General features: G+C 36.9%; 2 protein-coding genes across 2 annotated transcripts; one reads left to right on the forward strand and one right to left on the reverse strand.

Moving 5' to 3' along the window:
* Window positions 1-10,486: 10,486 nt before the first annotated feature.
* Window positions 10,487-11,035, reverse strand: LOC110866987 (extensin-like). Its single transcript, XM_022116131.1, has one exon. The coding sequence runs from the start codon at window positions 11,033-11,035 to the stop codon at window positions 10,487-10,489; it is 549 nt and encodes a 182-aa protein (XP_021971823.1).
* Window positions 11,036-15,314: 4,279 nt separating this feature from the next.
* LOC110868706 (pentatricopeptide repeat-containing protein At3g29230) lies at window positions 15,315-17,355 on the forward strand. Its single transcript, XM_022117945.2, has one exon. The coding sequence runs from the start codon at window positions 15,391-15,393 to the stop codon at window positions 17,191-17,193; it is 1,803 nt and encodes a 600-aa protein (XP_021973637.1). The 5' UTR covers window positions 15,315-15,390; the 3' UTR covers window positions 17,194-17,355.
* Window positions 17,356-20,157: the final 2,802 nt, after the last annotated feature.

The raw sequence follows: 20,157 nt of genomic DNA on the forward strand, positions 1-20,157 counted from the left end.
AGTCAGCTGGATTAAACTGACCTATGTAGTAGGGAGTAGGGTCGTCATAATTCCGGGTCGATACCGAACGTTGTAGAGGTATGAAGGAAGGTTGTGGGTTGTTGGGATCATTTTCCGAGTTTGGCCCAAAGGAGTGCCGGTAGGATGGCGTCGAGCTGTGCGAGGTGGAATGCCTCGCGGGTTCGTAAAGATCCCTTCGTCGTTGTGGCTCTTCGCTCCGTGTCATCGAAGGATGTCTTGTACCAGATGGTCCAGCTTCGTTATCGTGATGTGTCACGATTTCTCCTCTGCCTCTTCGTCCCCTTCCTCTTCCTCGGAATATAACAGGTGGCATTTTCCTGCTCCAAAACTTATTAAAATCGAAAGGAAAATAAAGACAAAAAGGAGTATTAATCCGAATTTGTCCTAAGTTCTTGTCTAGACTCAAGTATGTGCAATTGTGTCATTGAGATTAAACACAATGCCTAATGTGTTTAATTCACTCAATGTTGGCTCTGATACCAACCTGGTCACACCCCGATTTCCACGTGTCTCGCCGGTGGGCCCGGTGGGGGATTACCGTGACGATGTTGGCAACAATATAGTCAAACCACACAATTATGTAATGCACAGCGGAAGCATAAGATAAATATATAAACTTCAACCTCTGCTTGTAATATCAAATGTATTACAGAAGTTGAATATATCCACAACGGATCAAAATAAATAAATATTGTTCATTCAGATACGGCATCGAGTTTGCGAGACTATTCGTGATGCTTAGGCAGCTAATACCAGCCAATTTCGTCTAGTACCTGCACTTAATCTTTTTGGGGAAAATACGTCAGTTTACACTGGTAAATACATTCAACTGACACATTTGAAAATGTTTATTAAAAATTGATTTGAATGCACAAGGCACAAACTCTTTTATAACTTGGGAAAATTATTATAAAATCTTGTGAACGTTTTACATGTTCTTTTATGCGTTCAGTAGCCCGGGTCGTGCCGGGTTAAAGATTTATAGACACACCACGTTTGCGTAAAACCGTAGTATAAAAACCAACGGCTACGTCTTTTAATTTAATGTCGACACTATATACCGGGTGTACGCCTACACCGGGATGTCGATGGTCGTGGCCATTTCGTAAAATGATGCCAAGGATATCCGGGACAACGGTCATTAAACCCCCCAAAGGCTTTTAAGCAACAAAACTGTTTAAATGAGCCGATCATATTATTTAATTAACCACCTAAGCGATGGATGAATATAATGCTCAATCAAGCGGTATTAATATACCGTAACCCAAGCCCATATAGGGGAAATAAGTTAAAGTATTTACCTTTGCAAGTATATTTCCTTAATTTGGATTAAATCACCGATAGCTTTTACTGGGGCTCCTAATCTGGAACGAAGGTTTTAATTAACCTCTTAGAATCCTAACGAGTCGTTATAATGGCCGTAGCCTAGACCGGTTGGTTCCGTTATATATAGATATGGTTTAATCGCGCGAAAAGGCGAAAACCGAGAATGGAGTGCGATTCTGACCCAACAAGTTCAGAGACTTGTTTTAAGTGGGTTTATGGTTCACACTCTGGATTTTGGGGTCCAAATAATATAATTTGACCCGTATCGGCTAATTTATGAAAACTAGTTTCATAAGCCGAACCGTGCGCGCAATAGGCGAAACGGTTAATCATGAGAGTCGTACGCTTATTTCCAAAGTCAATATGCCTTAAATGGGTTGTGGTATCAGTAGGATACCTTCCGTGACGCCCGTAACGAGTTTAAGTTAGTATTATGCCCCGTAGGGGCTTTTCGGTCATTTTAAAGACTTTAAAAGGGCTTTTCGAGTTCTACAGGAAATCTGAGTTTCCCGAACAGCTTATAAAGCTTAAAATACTTTATTTATTATTTAAAACCAGTAGCAACTGGAATCGGGTTAAAAGACCTTGTAGAACTCATGTTTTGGCCGAAAAGGGCATATTCGGTATTTACCGAACCGTAGCCATAACCGCAGGTTATGAGCGAGGTAAAAATTATTAAAAATCTTTAAAATTCCCAAAATATTATTTTAATACAGTGGGTAAAAGTTTTGGTGACGAAATCTTGGTTTAGATAGGTGTTATGCTAATTGCGCCGTTTATTACAAAAGTTTATTTAAATTGCGCTAATTAGCATAACTCTCATTCTAGACCTCGGATTGACGTGAAACTTTAAGGACATGCTTATAATTTAATAAGAAAGGTTTTGGTCTGTTCACGTGTCCGAAATACTCGTTTTAATTTCAAAAGGCCGTTACGGTCAACTTTTAGGCGAATGACGGAAATGCGCAAAAGACTCGGATAACTCATGAACCGATCACAGAGGTTTATACCAACATGTGACCTGGTCCTAAGAGAGTCCTAAGGTATATCTATACCTCACTAAAACGGGTCAGAACTGAAGTCAAAGCAAAAGTCAAACTTTTGCGACATTCGGCTCCGAACCGGTTCAATATAGCAAATGATCGATTCAAACGAGCGCAAACAAGTTTATATACTTAATATCATGTTTTATAAGTGTCAAAACAGGTTTCATAACATATACATTACAGATTATGCATAAATCGCTAAAATAGCTTTCTGTTGACTTTTTAACCGCACGTTTGACTCGATATTTGACATAGTTAGAGTGGTGATCAGGGGGAACCCTTTTAGAGGTTTATTACCCACATTGATACCAACTTATAACCACTTTTGATTCGTCATAAGACTGAACCATCACTGAGTTATTTTAAAGTTAAACCGTATTTACGGCGGTTTGGTTCTTAGCCATTTACTAAGGAAATGTGAAACCACAAAGGGTTAGATCACTTACAGAAGTTGAGTCTTGCTTATAGAGCAGAGATGGATGCTTGGGAGCTTCTTAGAATGATCAGTAATTGTGTTTTGAGTTGTGTGAATGTTGTAACCACAACATGGCCTTTTATAGTGAAAAATGAACCCCAAGATCATTCCACATTGGCCTATACTGATCATGGATCATGGGCAGGTGTCCCTAAGGTGTATGGGTCGAGTAGGGGGCGCCCATGCTTCATTAATTGAAGATTTGATCGTTCACAAGCTCAAAAGGCAAGTCTGTCCAAACATTCTGCATCTGGGCGTCTAATGCGGCCCGCATGGGAGTTCCATGCGTTTCTAATGCGGGCCGCCTGGGTTTTAAATATCAGGCGAGTAAAAGAGGAGGCTCGCGGCCCGCCTCAACTTAACCACAAATGCAATGCGGGTCGCGTGGGGCCTGTTTTTCAGATTTTTAAAATCTTTTGAAATGATTACGAAATCCTAGTAATTAATAACGAAATCTTTCGTAATGATTTACCTGACCTTTCGGGTTTGAAGGGGTAACTTTGCGGTTTGGCCCTCGGTTAATTACAACTAAGGACCTCGTGTTATTTACCCGCGTTGTTAAGTCCCCGGTTAGTTTATTAATTATTTTGGAAAGCCTTAACTTTCACTGTTGACGCTTTTAACCCTTCTCATACGAATTTGAGTATAACTCTTTCGTTTTAAGACGGAACTTCGCGGAATTTATACAGTATATTCTAGTGAGCGTATAATACTGTTACGAAGCCTTGGGAACGTTAAAGGGTCACTCAGAGGTAATATTAAACATGTTGACACAGTTAACCCCTGTAGCTCGTAATCTCTCACTTTCTTCCGCGTTTCGTTTCCGTACGATCTATGATTTATTCGTTTGAAGGTTCAAGCGTTATTTAGGGTTACTATACAGTATATTTACCCTTGTTGACATTTATAACCCTCGAATTTATATACTTTCAAGGTTTGTCAAAATTAGTCCTTTATTTAATATAAATGCCACGTGTAAACAAATGACACGTGTTAACACATTATTGGACACAAAAATTCGAGGTGTTACATTAGACTATACCTCGAACATGACTCACTTATTATTTTTCAAGCTCGAGTTTAGTTTGGTTTAACTTTCTTTTACATATGAAATTGTTTAAGAATATAATTTTATATATAGAATGGTATGGGTTATTTAGTCATCTTATCATAGCTATATAACAATATTTATTATATGTTACATAAAAATTATTATTAGTTAAACATTAGATTCGTTTAGACTCACAGGTCTAGTCAAATTTGACATATGAAGTGCGGTTCTTGGTTTGTTTATTAAATAGGTTCCAATTTAGGCTCAAACTAGTGTAAGTTTAACTTGATTTGGACTTTTAGTGAGCAGATCTCCCCTAACTTATGAACATGTCGATTCATTTACACTCTTAATTTGTACCAACAAGAAAATTATTTTGTTATAGAACATCTTTAATGTTAAACCCCACAAGCATCCATAAAATACATAGTCTAATAGTCAAATGCCACATAAATGGTTTAATGGCTTTTTATAAAACATAATATTATAAAAAAAAAAATGTTCTTATTGAACTTAAACAGTTTAAGAAAACAGGGAAAAGATCAAATAGGAAGTTAATTTTCGCTAGGAAGGATAGGAAGCCATAGGATTATGACATGTGGCAAATTTTAAAATAAAGAGAAAGGGTATTTTAGTCAATCCAACTCCTTCTTCTTCCTTTTTCAAAACCCAGTAAATTCAAAAACCCACCATTTTCAAAACCCACCATCTTCAACTATTTCTTCACTTTCTATCTCAATAATCACTACATTATAGTGCGATTTTCATCACCAATCAATGAATCAGAACCCAATCAACGTGTTCTTCAGCTTTTTTTTGAAGAAAACCCAGTTTAATTTCATAAAAAAATCTCGTTTTTCCGGTGATTTTGGAGATAATCACTCGATTCGTTCGATTCGAGTGTTGATAAGTGTTTCTATCATTCAATTTTCGTCAATTGATGAAGAAATCGGCTTCAATCCATGTAAGAAATTCTTTAATTTCATTTTCATGATCTGGGTTTTTGATTTAGTCATTGCGTTTTACGATCTTTGCGGGGGTCCGGGGGCGGCAGCCCCCGGTAGCGGGGTCCTAGGGGCGGCAGCCCCTGGCGGGGTCCAAGGGGCAGAGCCCCTGGCTAAAAACGCATCAGAAAAATTGATTTTCCAGAAATCGGCTCATTTCGAAGACAGTAATTCGTAGACAATTCAGACAGTTCACAGTGACAGACAGTTTTATGTGTCCATTGCGTTTTAGAAATAAGAGAGTTTTATGTGGTTTCTGGCTATTGCGTTTTAGAAAAAAACACATTTTTAAGTGTTTTTAGTCATTGCGTTTTAGGTAAAACACATTTTTTAGGTGTTTTCAGTCCATTGCGTTTTAGAATTAGTCATTTTTAAGTGTTTTCTGGCCATTGCGTTTTACATATAAGACATTTCTTTGTGTTTTTGGTGCATTGCGTTTTAGGTAAAACACTTTTTTATGTGTTTTCAGTCCATTGCGTTTTAGAAAACAGACATTTTAAGTGTATTCTGGCCATTGCGTTTTACAAATAAGTCATTTCTTTGTGTTTTTGGTGCATTGCGTTTTAGGTAAAACACTTTTTATGTATTTTCTGGCCATTGCGTTTTACAACTAAGTCATTTCTTTGTGTTTTTGGTGCATTGCGTTTTAGAAAAATGTCATTTTTTAGGGTTTTTTTTTCATTGCGTTTTACGTGGTTTTTCTATTGCGTTTTACGCAACTGGGTTAAATTTTTTTTTAAAATATAGCAATAGTATACTCGTTTTAAAGATAAAAAAACGCTCGTTTTTTTGATGCAATTTTTATAAAAAAATAATGTCGTATGAAAGAGTTATTAACGTTTAAAAAATGGGGGGGATTGGAGGAGAGAGAAACTATTAGCTTGAATTGACTAGAATGCCCTTGAACAAACTCACGCGCCTATTTTCTTTCTTTCAATTTCCCTGATTTAATCTTAGCCCTTGATTAACTTAATGGATGGTCAAGATCACTTCCTATCCTTCCTAGCCAAATAAACTTCCTATTGTATCTCCACCCAATTGATTTTATAGAAAGTAAGTGAAACTAGTTCTTCATGGGTAAATCACCTTAGTAATTTGGTCTTACCTTTACACACATCTCTTTATGTTTTCTCTCACGGAAGCACATTCCTACCGTTGGTGGTCGCCCATGATTAAAGACTTTATGCACCCCCTCTCCTCACATGTCTATAACGTTCCTAGACGCCCCTTCCTCTCTTCCACATAAGGCACGAACTAGTACCAAATCCTTCATTGCGAAAACTCTTATATGAAGAAGGATAGAAATGAAAATGAACAAAATCTCATATTTTCTTTATAATTTGAGTATGAAGAAGGAGCTGTGAACTCCATTGCGAGTCCTCTTATAACTAGAATTAAAACTAGGGTTGTAGTCGACCCAAGCTAGGTTGAGCTCGAGCACGAACTTAAACAAGCCAGCTTAGCTCGACTCATTTATTTTATTGAGCTAAAAAGTCGAGTCGGCTTGTTGTTTTGTTTTATTTTATTTTATTTTATTTTGAGTAAATCACACGGTTGTCCTTTAATTACACCAACTTACATTGTGTATCATTTGTCTTTAAAAATTACATTGAGTGTCCTTTATTTGGAACTTTTGCACACCACAAGTCCATACACTAACCCCCATCCATTTTCTTGGTTAAGACCAGTCATGTACCCCTCATGTGAGGGGAAAAAAATACCATTTTGATATTTTTTATGTAAATTACATCTATTGTCCTTTAAAAAAATCTCGTGTTTATATATATATATATATGTGTGTGTGTGTGTGTGTTTATTCCTAGTTCTTTTATATGAAAAATGTGTATGGAATTATTTTTAATTGCTGTAACTGGAGGTGTTATATAATGTATGCATATTTTGTTGCAATTGGTAAAAATCTGCTATCAATAGCCACATGATGTAAAAACCTGATGTATGTAATTTATTTGGTAAAAACTTGCTTTCATGTTTGTTGTCTGCAATTTATTTGTTAAAAAAAATTTGTCAATAGCCCAGATAATGTGATAAAAACCTGCACAAAACAAAGTTTAAAAACCTCTCTTCACCTATCTAACTTGTAAAGTGTATACCTCTCTCCATTTCTGGAGGATTATCCATGGTGCGTGTGAGGATTGTTAGGGTTTAAATTCAGATTGTTGTGTGAGAAGATTTTGAGACGATTGAATGAGCTGCAGATCTTAACTTGCGATGTATTTTAAAGGACAATACATGTTTTTTAAATAAAATTGATAAAATGAAAATTTTGCCCTCACATAAGGAGGTCTTAATTAAGAAAATTAATGGAGGTTGGTGTAAAGGACATATGATGTGCAAAAGTTTCAAATAAAGAACATTTGGAGTAATTTCTAAAGACAAAGGACAGACGGTGCAAGTTGATGTAAAGTTATAGGACAAATCGTGTAATTTACTCTTTTTAAGAAAATATTGATAACATAAAAAACAAAAAGAAAATTACACATATATCCGTATTTATTATTTTTCTAATATTTAAAGACCGGAAGGCATACTAAAAGTATTATATGTATAATTTTTGTTTATTTTTCTATATTTTTATATGTTATTGATTAATTATACTTACATGTTAACGCTTCAACTAAGGCTATAAACGAACAGAACGAATACGAACAAGGCTTTGTTCGTGTTCGTTCATTAAGGAAATAAATGTCTTCACGAACGGTTCATATACACTTGTTGAATAAGATTTTATGTTTGTGTTCGTTCATTAAGAAAATGAGCGTGTTCACGAACACAAATAAATTTAGCGAACACGACGAAGGCTAAAGGTAGATGGTGTAGAGAGTAGCACTAGAACTTAAAACTCTAATTGTGGAACAGATGTCGATCGTATTCGCCAATGTAAATAATGAGAAACGAAAAGGGAATGGTGCATAAACAAGGTGGAAATAAGGTTTCCTTGTTTAATTATTAGGGTAATAAAATAAATAAAAATTAAATAATATAATATAAAAAAATAGATAAAATATACGAAAGTATAAAAATCTTTAATTAAAACACAAACAAACGAACATAAACGAATGCAAATGAACGAATGTTCACGAGCATGTTCATTAACACCTTACAGAACGTTCACGAACACAATTAAACGAACGAGACATCTGTTCATGTTCGTTCATTTAACTAACCGAACAATTTTTTTTTTGTTCATGTTCGTTTGTGTCACACCCCAACCAATGGCAGAAACATCGGAGTGAGAAGAACGAGATTGTTCAAAGACAACATAACACTATAATTGTGACAATAATTTAAATACCAAATTTCATTCCATCACCAAAGGTTACATTGTCTTGAGATTGAAAGTACAACACATTTTAAATTGAAACATAACAAGTACAAAATTCGTAAATAAAGTTTCTAGTGAGTCTCTAGTCCACCCTAAATAGATTTCTTGTCATATCGTCATCAATTTCCTGCAACATGTATTAAAATATATGTCAATACAAAATAGTCGGTGAGCATACAAGTTTGTCCACATAGCATAAGTATAGAAAAGTCTCAAATCCACATGTCAAATGTATACTATGTTATATGAATCATACTAGCTTGCATGAACTATAAATCAAACCAAAGTGTCCAATAACGTAATCATATCATCGTCATGAATAAGACCATAAAGAATGATTACTTAACAATGACCCACAACGGTGGTGTGCTACTCTTATAGCGCTATAAATGTTAAGGGAGGCTTTTGAAAGTTAATGATAGATAGCATGCACATAACGTGTCCTAGCATGTATAACAAATAGCATAACAAGTAGCATATATGTTGATGGATTGAGTGTTTGTTTAAGCATGATTGTATGTGTGATTGTGAGTTTCATAATGATACATATTGCAACCCAAAGTGTTTTAAAGTGTAAATGGGTCAAGTATACTCACGATTTGCGTAGGTAATTCCGCAAAAGCGTGAGTTGATTTCGGAAGGATGGAATTCACCAAGTTATCCAAAAAGGATAAACAAAGGTATGTGAGTTCATGGAGTTTGATGACGTGAATGTATTTGGGAATTCATAATTTTGAAAATACAAAAAAAATCCACCTTTGCTTAAATACTCATTTGGTGTCACACACCGATATTTCCACATATTACCGGTGGGGAGTATCGTGACGTAGTTGATATCATCATAGTCAATATACACAATATAATAGCACAGCGGAAGGCTTGGCAATTAATTACTAATACAAACCATAGTGTCCGAGAGTCCAAATAAAAGAATATACAGATTGGTTGTAATAGAGATCCACAGGCGGATCATAAAAACAAAATACAAGAAACTGAAATAACATACTCTAGGCATCTAAGGATTTGCAAGATCCTATTATTTGACACCAAGTAGCTCCAGCCTAATTTCATGAGTTACCTGTCACTTAGTCTTTGGAAAACACGTCAGTTTACACTGGTAAATACAATTAACCGACTCATTTGAAAAGAGTTTGTGAAAATTGATTTAAGTGCACAAGGCACAAACCATTTATACTTGGGACAATTATTTAAGATAATATTGTATACCGTTTTACATGTTTGTCATACATATGGGGCCGGTTTCGTTAAACGATCACCGATCTCATAAGTTTCTAAACATTGACGCTTTTAACCCTTAATCTTGAAATAATACATAACGATCTCGAAACCACGTGAAACTGATATCACTTATTCTTGGGAGTATATTTGAACATTATGAAGCCCCGGGTTCGTTAAAAGGTCACTCAGAGGTAAGAATTAACATGTTGACACGTTTAACCCCTGTAGTTTATAATCTTTCGATTATTTTCACAAACGGCTTCTTATATTTTATAACTTTTTGGACAAGAAGTTATAAAATATAACAATCTTTGTCAGAATCACTCATTAGCCTGAAGGCAGAACATTTTAACGGATGTTCTTTTAAGATATCATTCTTGATGTTAATAGCCATGATTCACAGTGATCAAATAGGCCATGAGGGTGGCTTGGAAGAATCCAAGTACTTTTGGAAGCTAGTGTGGTCTCTCAAATCACACTGCCAGGAATGTTAACATGTTCTCAGATGTTAACAAGGAATCACTTTCTTAAAAAGGTTGTACCATCATAGCTATTTATATTGGCTAGGTTATACCTTTAAGAATATCTTTTGAAATTTCTTTGGCAGGTCAATTTAAAAACTGAAGTGATATTGGCAAGATGATGTAATAAAATACATATATAAAAACTTCCAAAAGAAATTTCATTAAAATACTAAGCGATTACAAGATATGCCCTAAACTGGTCTTGAAATAACAAACTGTCCACGCAGGGACTACAGAAAAGAAAATAAGTCCACGCAGGGACCAAATACAGGAATGAAATGTCCACGCAGGGACTTGATTGAAATTATAATACAAAATAAAATAAAACAAACTTCTACTTCTTTTTGCCCTTTATGAGGTTCTCAAGGCCTTTAAGAAATTTGTTATGCTTTTTATTGTTTTCGTCCGCTTTCTGCTCAACCTGGTCTAACCTCTGCAGGATTTGCTGAGTGTGAATTTATGAAGGTGGAGGTTGCTGCTGGTAAGTAGGGTATTGATACCCATGCACAGGATACCCAGTTGGGTATACTGGAGGAAATGGTGAAGGATAAAGTGTATTAAATAGAGCTGCCTCAAGATATGGATCTTGGGAAGGGGCTTGATATCCATAATCCGTAGGAGTTGGATATTCAAATGGGTTATACCCAGATGAAGTTGGGTATGTTGGTATTGGGTTTTCAAAACCCACTGGCGGTGGTGGTGGTGCAAAAGTAACTGGTGGGGGATCATCTTCCGGCACCGCGTGTGAAGGTCTACCCATTTGTGGATCTTCGAGAATAGGAGGGTATGTGCTTGAAGCTTGAGGGGAACTAAATCTTGGTCCCCCTCGCACGGACATCCATGCATTCCTCCTTCGCCTAGGTGGCTCAGGAGGTGGTTGTGGTGGTTGTTGAGGTGGTTCCTCAACAGGTAAAGGCGGTGGAGTAACCGCTTGAAGATACGGTTCCTCCAATGGAGGTTGAGGAGGAGAGTTATGGAAAGAAGGGGTAAATTCCCATTGGTACATGTTCCACCTTTCAGCCCATGAGTCGGGGGCCTTGATAAGGAGAATCGCTGGAGATACTGATGGGATGAGTTGGTGTCCCGGTTGGCGGCTCTGGATCAGGATCATCATCCATCTCCATATCTTGGGAGAAGTGGTCCTCGGGTCCTAAAGGATTATAACCTAGTGGTTCGTTAATATAATCGTTTGGGTTAAATTGGGTCGGGGAATAAGTTGAGTCAGAATGGTGAAAAGAATGAGAGTGTAAAGAGTGATATGAATGATGTGAATGGTGTGAATGTTGGGAATGGTGAGAATGTTGGGGCTCATCTTGAATAGGCGGCCCAAAGGAAGGGTGAAACGATGGTGAAGAACTTAACAAGACCGAATGTCTCGCAGGCTCGAATGAATGTCTCCAATTGTCTCGCGAATCGGAGCTAGTAAAAGACACTGATGGAGTGCGCCTGTGTGAGGGTCCAGCATTACTAGATGGTCCTCCCCTCATAGGACCTTTTCCTTTTCCTCGAACGCGCGACGACATTTTCAATTAGCAAACCTGTCAAAACAAGTAAAGCAAAACATAAACGACAAAAAGAAAATTAAGATTATGTCATTTGCCTAGACTCGGAAGTCTAAGGAATGTGCTTATTGTGTCATTGAGATTAAACACAAAAGGCTATTGTTTAATTCACTCAATGTTGGCTCTGATACCAACCTGTCACACCTCGATATTTCCACATATTACCGGTGGGCCCGGTGGGGAGTATCGTGACGTAGTTGATATCATCATAGTCAATATACACAATATAATAGCACAGCGGAAGGCTTGGCAATTAATTACTATTACAAACCATAGTGTCCAAGAGTCCAAATAAAAGAATATACAGACTGGTTGTAATAGAGATCCACAGGCGGATCATAAAAACAAAGTACAAGAAACTGAAATAACAGACTCCAGGCATCTAAGGATTTGCAAGATGCTCTTATTTGACACCAAGTACCTCCAACCTAATTTTGTGAGGTACCTGTCACTTAGTCTTTGGAAAATACGTCAGTTTACACTGCTAAATACAATTACCCGACTCATTTGAAAAGAGTTTATGAAAATTGATTTAAGTGCACAAGGCACAAACCATTTATACTTGGGACAATTACTTAAGATAATCTTGTATACCGTTTTACATGTTTGTCATACATATGGGGCCGGTTTCGTTAAACGATCACCGATATCATAAGTTTCTAAACATTGACGCTTTTAACCCATAATCTTGAAATAATACGTAACGATCTCGAAACCACGTGAAACTGATATCACTCATTCTTGGGAGTATATTGGAACATTACGAAGCCCCGAGTCCGTTAAAAGGTCACTCAGAGGTAAGAATTAACATGTTGACACGTTTAACCCCTGTAGTTTATAATCTTTCGATTATTTTCACAAACGGCTTCTTATATTTTATAACTTTTTGGACAAGAAGTTATAAAATAATAATCTTTGTCAGAATCACTCATTAGCCCGAAGGCAGAACATTTTAACGGATGTTCTTTTAAGATATCATTCTTGATGTTAATAGCCATGATTCACAGTGATCAAATAGGCTATGAGGGTGGCTTGGAAGAATCTAAGTACTTTTGGAAGCTAGTGTGGTCTCTCAAATCACACTGCCAGGAATGTTAACATGTTCTCAGATGTTAACAAGGAATCACTTTCTTAAAAAGGTTGTACCATCATAGCTATTTATATTGGCTAGGTTATACCTTTAAGAATATCTTTTGAAATTTCTTTGGCAGATCAATTTAAAAACTGAAGTGATATTGGCAAGATGATGTAATAAAATACATATATAAAAATTTCCAAAAGAAATTTCATTAAAATACTAAGCGATTACAAGATATGCGCTAAACGGGTCTTGAAATAACAAACTGTCCACGCAGGGACTACAGAAAAGAAAATAAGTCCACGCAGGGACCAAATACAGGAATGAAATGTCCACACAGGGACTTGATTGAAATTACAATACAAAATAAAATAAAACAAACTTCTACTTCTTTTTGCCCTTTATGAGGTTCGCAAGGCCTTTAAGAAATTTGTTATTCTTTTTATTGTTTTCGTCCGCTTTCTGCTCAACCTGGTCCAACCTCTGCAGGATTTGCTGAGTGTGAATTTGTGAAGGTGGAGGTTGTTGTTGGTAAGTAGGGTATTGATACCCATGCACAGGATACCCAGTTGGGTATACTGGAGGAAATGGTGAAGGATAAAGTGCATTAAGTAGAGCTGCCTCAAGATATGGATCTTGGGAAGGGGCTTGATATCCATAATCCGTAGGAGTTGGATATTCAAATGGGTTATACCCAGATGAAGCTGGGTATGTTGGTATTGGGTTTTCAAAACCCACTGGCGGTGGCGGTGGTGCAAAAGTAACTGGCGGGGGATCATCTTCCGGCACCGCGTGTGAAGGTCCACCCATTTGTGGATCTTCGGGAATAGGAGGGTATGTGCTTGAAGCTTGAGGGGAACTAAATCTTGGTCCCCCTCGTATGGACATCCGTGCATTCCTCCTTCGCCTAGGTGGCTCAGGAGGTGGTTGTGGTGGTTGTTGAGGTGGTTCCTTAACGGGTAAAGGCGGTGGAGTAACCGCTTGAAGATACGGTTTAACCCTTTAGTTCAACAAAGCACAAATCATCATACGGATGATTTGGATGGTCTTAAATATAAGTACAAGAATGTAAATGACTTATCTAATTCACCAAGCTACCAATTGGGTTTAACTAGACGAGTGCTTCCAACATGGTAATGGTTGGAGACTTGGTATAGTTAGTCCACTTTGATTACTTGAAAGCTACTTGGTGACTTAGATTATTTGAAATGTGAACTTAAAAGCACAACATTTCTGGAACATTCTTCAATCCAAACCTATCCAACATAGGGATTTGTTGGGAACTTGAAGATGTCACAGAGTTTTAAAAAAAATGAACAAGTATTTAAGTTTTTAAGCAAAACAGAAATTAAACCTAACTTTGGACCTCAAAATGGTGATGTACCAACTTGGTTTACCATGGTAAACTTGTGGTAACACTCCTAGAGGTTATCCATGTAGGTTGAAAGCAAGAAATAAGAAGAAATGATGAAGAAGAAGGTCCAAAACTCATTGTTTTGGACTTGGGTATAATATGCCAACACTTGAAAGTTTTGAAGATTTAGGAGGATTTGAGAGTGATTAGAGAGTGTGGAGGTGTGGAGGATGGGTATTTATAATATGGTATTATGGTTTTAATGAGTTAGTTGACAGTTTGTGTGGTTGGAAAGGTGAAAACCGGACTTAATTCGCGAGCTGGTGGGAATTATGCCCGTCCAGACCCTTTTGCGGACCGTAAGACAATTAACTTTTTTTTTTAATTTTTAACCCTCAGTTGTTATTTTATGCCTTTAACTTAAAATTAAGCATGATTTTAGGGTTCAAGGTGTAATTTAGGTATGCTATAAACATGTTACATGCATGATTATAATATGAACATTGCATAAACATAACGTGTGTCTAGGTTTTGTATAAAATGTGCGTTTCGAGATTGTTTGCGTATTGTGTAAGTATGAATAAACAGTTGTAATATAAAATGTATTTCCATTATGATTAAAAGGCTCTGATTACAAGGATTGAAATTGAATACGAATACAGGTTTCTAAAAATGGAAAGTACAAAAACACGGAATGTTACAGTTCGTTTATTAAACAAACGAACATAAACGAACTTTCCGCCGAACGGTTCACAAACTGTTCGTTGAATGTTCGGTTTGTTTACAGCCCTAACTTCAACTCCTCCCAGTATTCTCTCTTCACATGCAAGGTACATGCATATCTCCTCCCTCATTTTTTAAACGTTCATACCTTTTTTATACGACATTGTTTTTTAAAAAAATGCACCATAAAATCGAGCATCTTTTTATCTTTAATTTGAGTAACCCATTGCTATATATTATATGACAACTAAAAAAATTGCGTTGATTCTCTATGTTGTGTAACATTTTTTTTCTGGATTTTTTGTACCATATTTTTGTGGTATATATTTTTTTGTGTTGAAACTTTTATACTAGATTTTTTATGTTGGATTTTTTGTGCTATGTTTTTTATATTGGATTTTTTGTTCTTACAAGATTTTTTTGTGTTGTATAAAAAAAATGAAAAAAGGTAAAAGTTAATTTTTTAAGACCAAAAATACTTACAAGGAGTGTCATTTGTAATTTCCATAATTTTGATGGACTAATTAAACAAAACCCTAATTTCATGATTCAAATATCTACTAATTTCTTTCCCAAATATTCCGGATAACATCACCACGATTCTTACATGGACGATATCTCCTCCATCTCCGTTATCACCCAAAATGCAAGTCCCCACCCAAATCCGCTCACCGGCGTTTGTCTCCACGCGCCGCCTCCTCGAACAAAAACTCTCCGACCTCCACAACTGCACTAACCCACACCACTTAACCCAACTTCACGCCCTAATTTACAAACACAATCTCCACCAAGACCCCTTCATCATCCCCAAATTACTCACCTCTTACTCCCTCCGCCGGAACATCTCCTCCGCCCTCAAAGTCTTCCACCAAGTCAACGACCCCAACGTCCATCTATTCAACACTATGATCAGAGCACATATTCACAACAATCAGCCTGCACACGCGTTTGATACCTTTTTCTTGATGCAAGATTATGGTGTTCGTGTTGATAATTACACCTACCCTTTTTTATTAAAGGGTTGTGTGGGTAAGAATGAGTTGAATTTGGTTAAAATGATACATACCCATGTGTTGAAACATGGGTTTTGTGCGGATGTTTATGTGCCCAATGCGTTGATTGATTCGTACTGTAGGTCTGGGGTGGTGGGTGTTGAGGAGGGTTGGAAGGTGTTTTGTTGGATGGAGGGTAAGGATGTTGTTTCTTGGAATACTATGGTTGGTGGATTGTTGAAAGCGAATCGGTTGGGGGACGCACGCCAAGTGTTTGATGAAATGCCTGAACGAGATTTGGTTAGTTGGAACACGGTTTTGGATGGGTATGCGAAAGCGGGACGGTTGGATGAGGCGTTTGAGTTGTTTGAGAGGATGCCTGAGCGGAATGTGGTGTCGTGGTCGACGATGCTTAGTGGGTATAGTAAGGCGGGGGATATGGATATGGCACGCATGTTGTTCGATAAAATGCCGGTTAAGAATTTGGTTTCGTGGACGATTATGATCGCGGGGTATGCGGGGAAGGGGATGGCGAAGGAGGCGATTGAGTTGTATGAGCGGATGGAGGAAGCAGGGTATCGACCGGATGATGGAGCTATTATTAGTATTTTAGCTGCCTGTGCGGAGTCGGGTTTGCTTTGGTTGGGTAAACTCGTTCATCAATCGATTAAACGGTATAAGTATCAATGTAGTACGCTAGTCGAAAACGCTTTAATCGATATGTACGCGAAATGCGGCAGCTTAAACAAGGCGTTAAACATCTTTAAAGCGATGCGTAAGAAAGATTTAGTGTCGTGGAACGCGATGATTCACGGGTTAGCGATGCACGGGCATGGAAGCGAAGCGCTTGATCTTTTTTCGAAAATGAAACAAGAAGGATTTATTCCAGATAAAGTCACATTCGTTGGTGTGTTATGCGCGTGTACTCATGGCGGTTATGTCGACGAAGGGATACAATACTTCTACACCATGGAACAAGATTACGGGGTCCCACCGGAAATCGAACATTACGGTTGCGTGATCGATCTTTTAGGCCGTGGAGGACGTCTTCAAGAAGCGTTTAGGTTAGTTAGAACCATGCCGGTTGAACCAAACGTTATCATATGGGGCGCGTTGTTGGGAGCCTGCAGACTCTATAACGCCGTGGAACTTGCGCAGGACGTGTTGGAACACTTGGTTAAGTTAGAACCGCAAAATGCGGGTAATTATTCGATGTTGTCCAACATATATGCTGCAACTGGGAACTGGGCGGGTGTTGCGGATGTAAGGTTGAAGATGAAAAACACGGGCAATGAAAAACCGTCAGGGGCTAGTTTGATTGAGTTGGAAGACGGGGTTCACGAGTTTACGGTCAAGAACGCTACGCATCCTGCGTCGGATAAGATATACCAGATGGTTGATGGATTGAGTGGTCATATTGAGAAAGTTGATTATTGGCCTGATGTGATATACTAAGGTATGCTGACTTTACTGATCTTGTTGTATCTATATTCATACCGAATTCGTGTTCGTCGTTAGCCATAATCATAATATACATCTGGATAAACATGTTATGATGGGATTCATTATGTAATTACCTTTGTTATTACTTGGTATACATGAAATGTTTTGATCCTGTGTCTTGTTCTTTATGTTATATATTTTGGTCTTTACTTTCTGCAAAGTCTTTTGAGTTATGAGTATAATAACATGAAAGTTTGTCTCTTTTTTGTTTTTGTTTTGTTAATTGTTTAACCAATCTAGGATCTTTGTTTATTAAGTTTTAACCATGTTTATTATTATTAAAGTAAACTGCCATTTTGGTCCCTGTGGTTTGGTCAATTTTGCCACTTTAGTCCAAAACTCAAACTTTTTGCATATGGGTCCCTGTGGTTTCAGTTTTATTGCCATTTTGGTCCAAAAATGAAATCAGGTCATATTTGTCTTATAAAATCCTGTTATTTTGTCATTTTCCGCAGGGGCAAAATGATCATTTCTTTTTTATAAATAAATACCATATTTTATAAGACAAATATGACCTTATTTGCCCCTGAGGAAAATGACAAATTGCAGGATTTTATAAGACAAGTATGACCTGATTTTATTTTTTGACCAAAATGGCAATAAAACTGAAACCAATGGGACCCAGATGCAAAAGGTTTGAGTTTTGGACTAAAGTGACAAAAGTAACCAAACCTCAGGGACCAAAATGGCAGTTTACTCTTATTATTATTATATGATGGAAATATGATGGCTAAAGGTTTTTTATTGCATGATTTTAACGATTGCATTTTCTTTATTAAGGATTTTATAGTAATGATGTAACTTGTTTATATGATGATATGTTAATTTTTTGTCGTATGTCTTCTAGATACTATAAATTATTTATATAGATGCTAGTGCGGTTCCCCCGCTTGATGCGGCGGAAATTCGGTTTCGCTCGGTATTGGTTTGGTTCGTTACAACCAGTAGCGAAGCTTGAAAAAAAGTTTGGTGGGTCGGAAGGTAACGGACCTAAAAAAAAATTCTATCGAGTTGTTTCGACGTGTATGTTCGGGTCGGACATCGGTGATTCAATTCGGGTCGGGTCAAACATTAATATCAAATAAAAAACGTTCTCAAACATTAAAACGTAAACATTGTTTAACAAACAAATGAACAATTTCACCCCTAATCAACAAATATTGGGTTTTTTTGATAGAAAAGGGTATTTGGGTCATTGATTTGTCTTTTAATTTTGGGCTATAATAAATATAACAATATGATTTGGGCTGAAATTGAATAGATCTGATTTGGGCTATATAAATATTTTTTTTATAAAACCGATGGGTCGAAAACGTATATACATATTTTTTTTAACCGGGGGGTCGAAAACGCATATTTTTTTTCGACGCGAACCGTTTCGACCTGAACTGATGGTTGTGGGTGCCGGGGTGATGGATTTCAATTCATTTGACAACCAAACACAACAAAAATGGAATTGAGATTCTAATTTTCAACAATTTCCAATTCCAATTGGAATGTTTAAATTCCAAATCCAATTCCTTCAAGTTCTAATTCCTATAAAAATTCCAATTCTAATTTCAAAACATTCCGCAAACCAAACGCCCCCTTAGATTATAAATTGGTATTCTATTTTTTTCTCCTTTTGTATATAGCTTTTTTGTGTAACATATATATTATTATCATCTATTAATAGGTTTCTTGCCGGAGTAAACATACATAATATAGATTGCAAATTTTCTTTTACAATTTTAACAAAGATTAGATAGGGTTAAGTTATTCTACAAAGACTCCTATTTGTAAGAAGTGTAAGAAAGATTTATAGAGTGATAAGTGTTCAATAACCTAAAACCCCACACCCCCCACCTCTTCTTGACAAAAAATAAATAAATAAATAAATAAAAATTGGGGGTGGGTGATGGGGGGTGGGGGTGAGGGTTTAGGTTTTTGGGTGGTGGTGAGTGTTTAGGTTTTTTTTCTTTTTTTTTTTTTACTATGTTTTTTTAGAAGCCTTTGTACTATTATTGCAATAAAGAGCCTTTGTATTTGATCCTAATCCATATTAGATAATAATTTAACATTCTATCTTTTTCCTCTTTCGGATCCTTTTTTTTTGTGTTACAAAATATATTTTATCTTTTTTATTAAAATTTATAATAATTTAAAAACAATAGGTGGTTGTAATAAATTGGGAAAAACGTTCGTGAATTCCATGTGTGACGTGGGCGCGTGGTTACAAAAAAATTGAAGGTGACGCCACTTGCCTATATTTCCGTAACTGTTGAGACTTTTGGTTGTGGAAAACTTTTTGCAATTTTTTTTTTTGAACGGCCGACAAAAAGATTTTATTCATAGTAGCAAGATGCTACAAATCAAATGTACACCGATTACACCAGATTACATATCAACTATTACATTACATATCACCAAGGTTAAAACTACTCCACACCTCCCATGTTAACGATGCCGTTTTTGATCGGTTTTTTACCCATAAATACGCCAAAGACTTTATCTCATCTAAACTTTTTATAAAATTAGGAACCGCTTGCCTGAACACCATTTCGTTTCTCAACTTCCATATGCTCCAAATGGTCGTCAAAACCACTGCATGGATCATTTTCCTTCTCTTCGGCCTCGGACACGCAGCATGGATTAACAGCAAATCTTTAATACTGAACGCTATAATCGGCTGGATCTTTAACCAGGTTGCTAGATTCTGCCAAACCATTTGAGAGTACTGACACGAGACAAAAAGATGTTCACAGGTCTCTTCGTAATCACCGCAGAACACACACATGCGATTCAAAACCGGAATGTTACGACGGGCTAACGCACACTCAGTCGGAAGCCTCTCCATTGCTGCCCTCCAAGCCACAATCCCAACCTTTTTCGGGACCCAATTATTCCACTCGAAAGCATTTTCGGGGCTGATACGCC

The sequence above is a fragment of the Helianthus annuus genome, chromosome 7 (assembly GCF_002127325.2).
Source record: "Helianthus annuus cultivar XRQ/B chromosome 7, HanXRQr2.0-SUNRISE, whole genome shotgun sequence".
NCBI classification, from domain to species: Eukaryota; Viridiplantae; Streptophyta; class Magnoliopsida; order Asterales; family Asteraceae; genus Helianthus; species Helianthus annuus.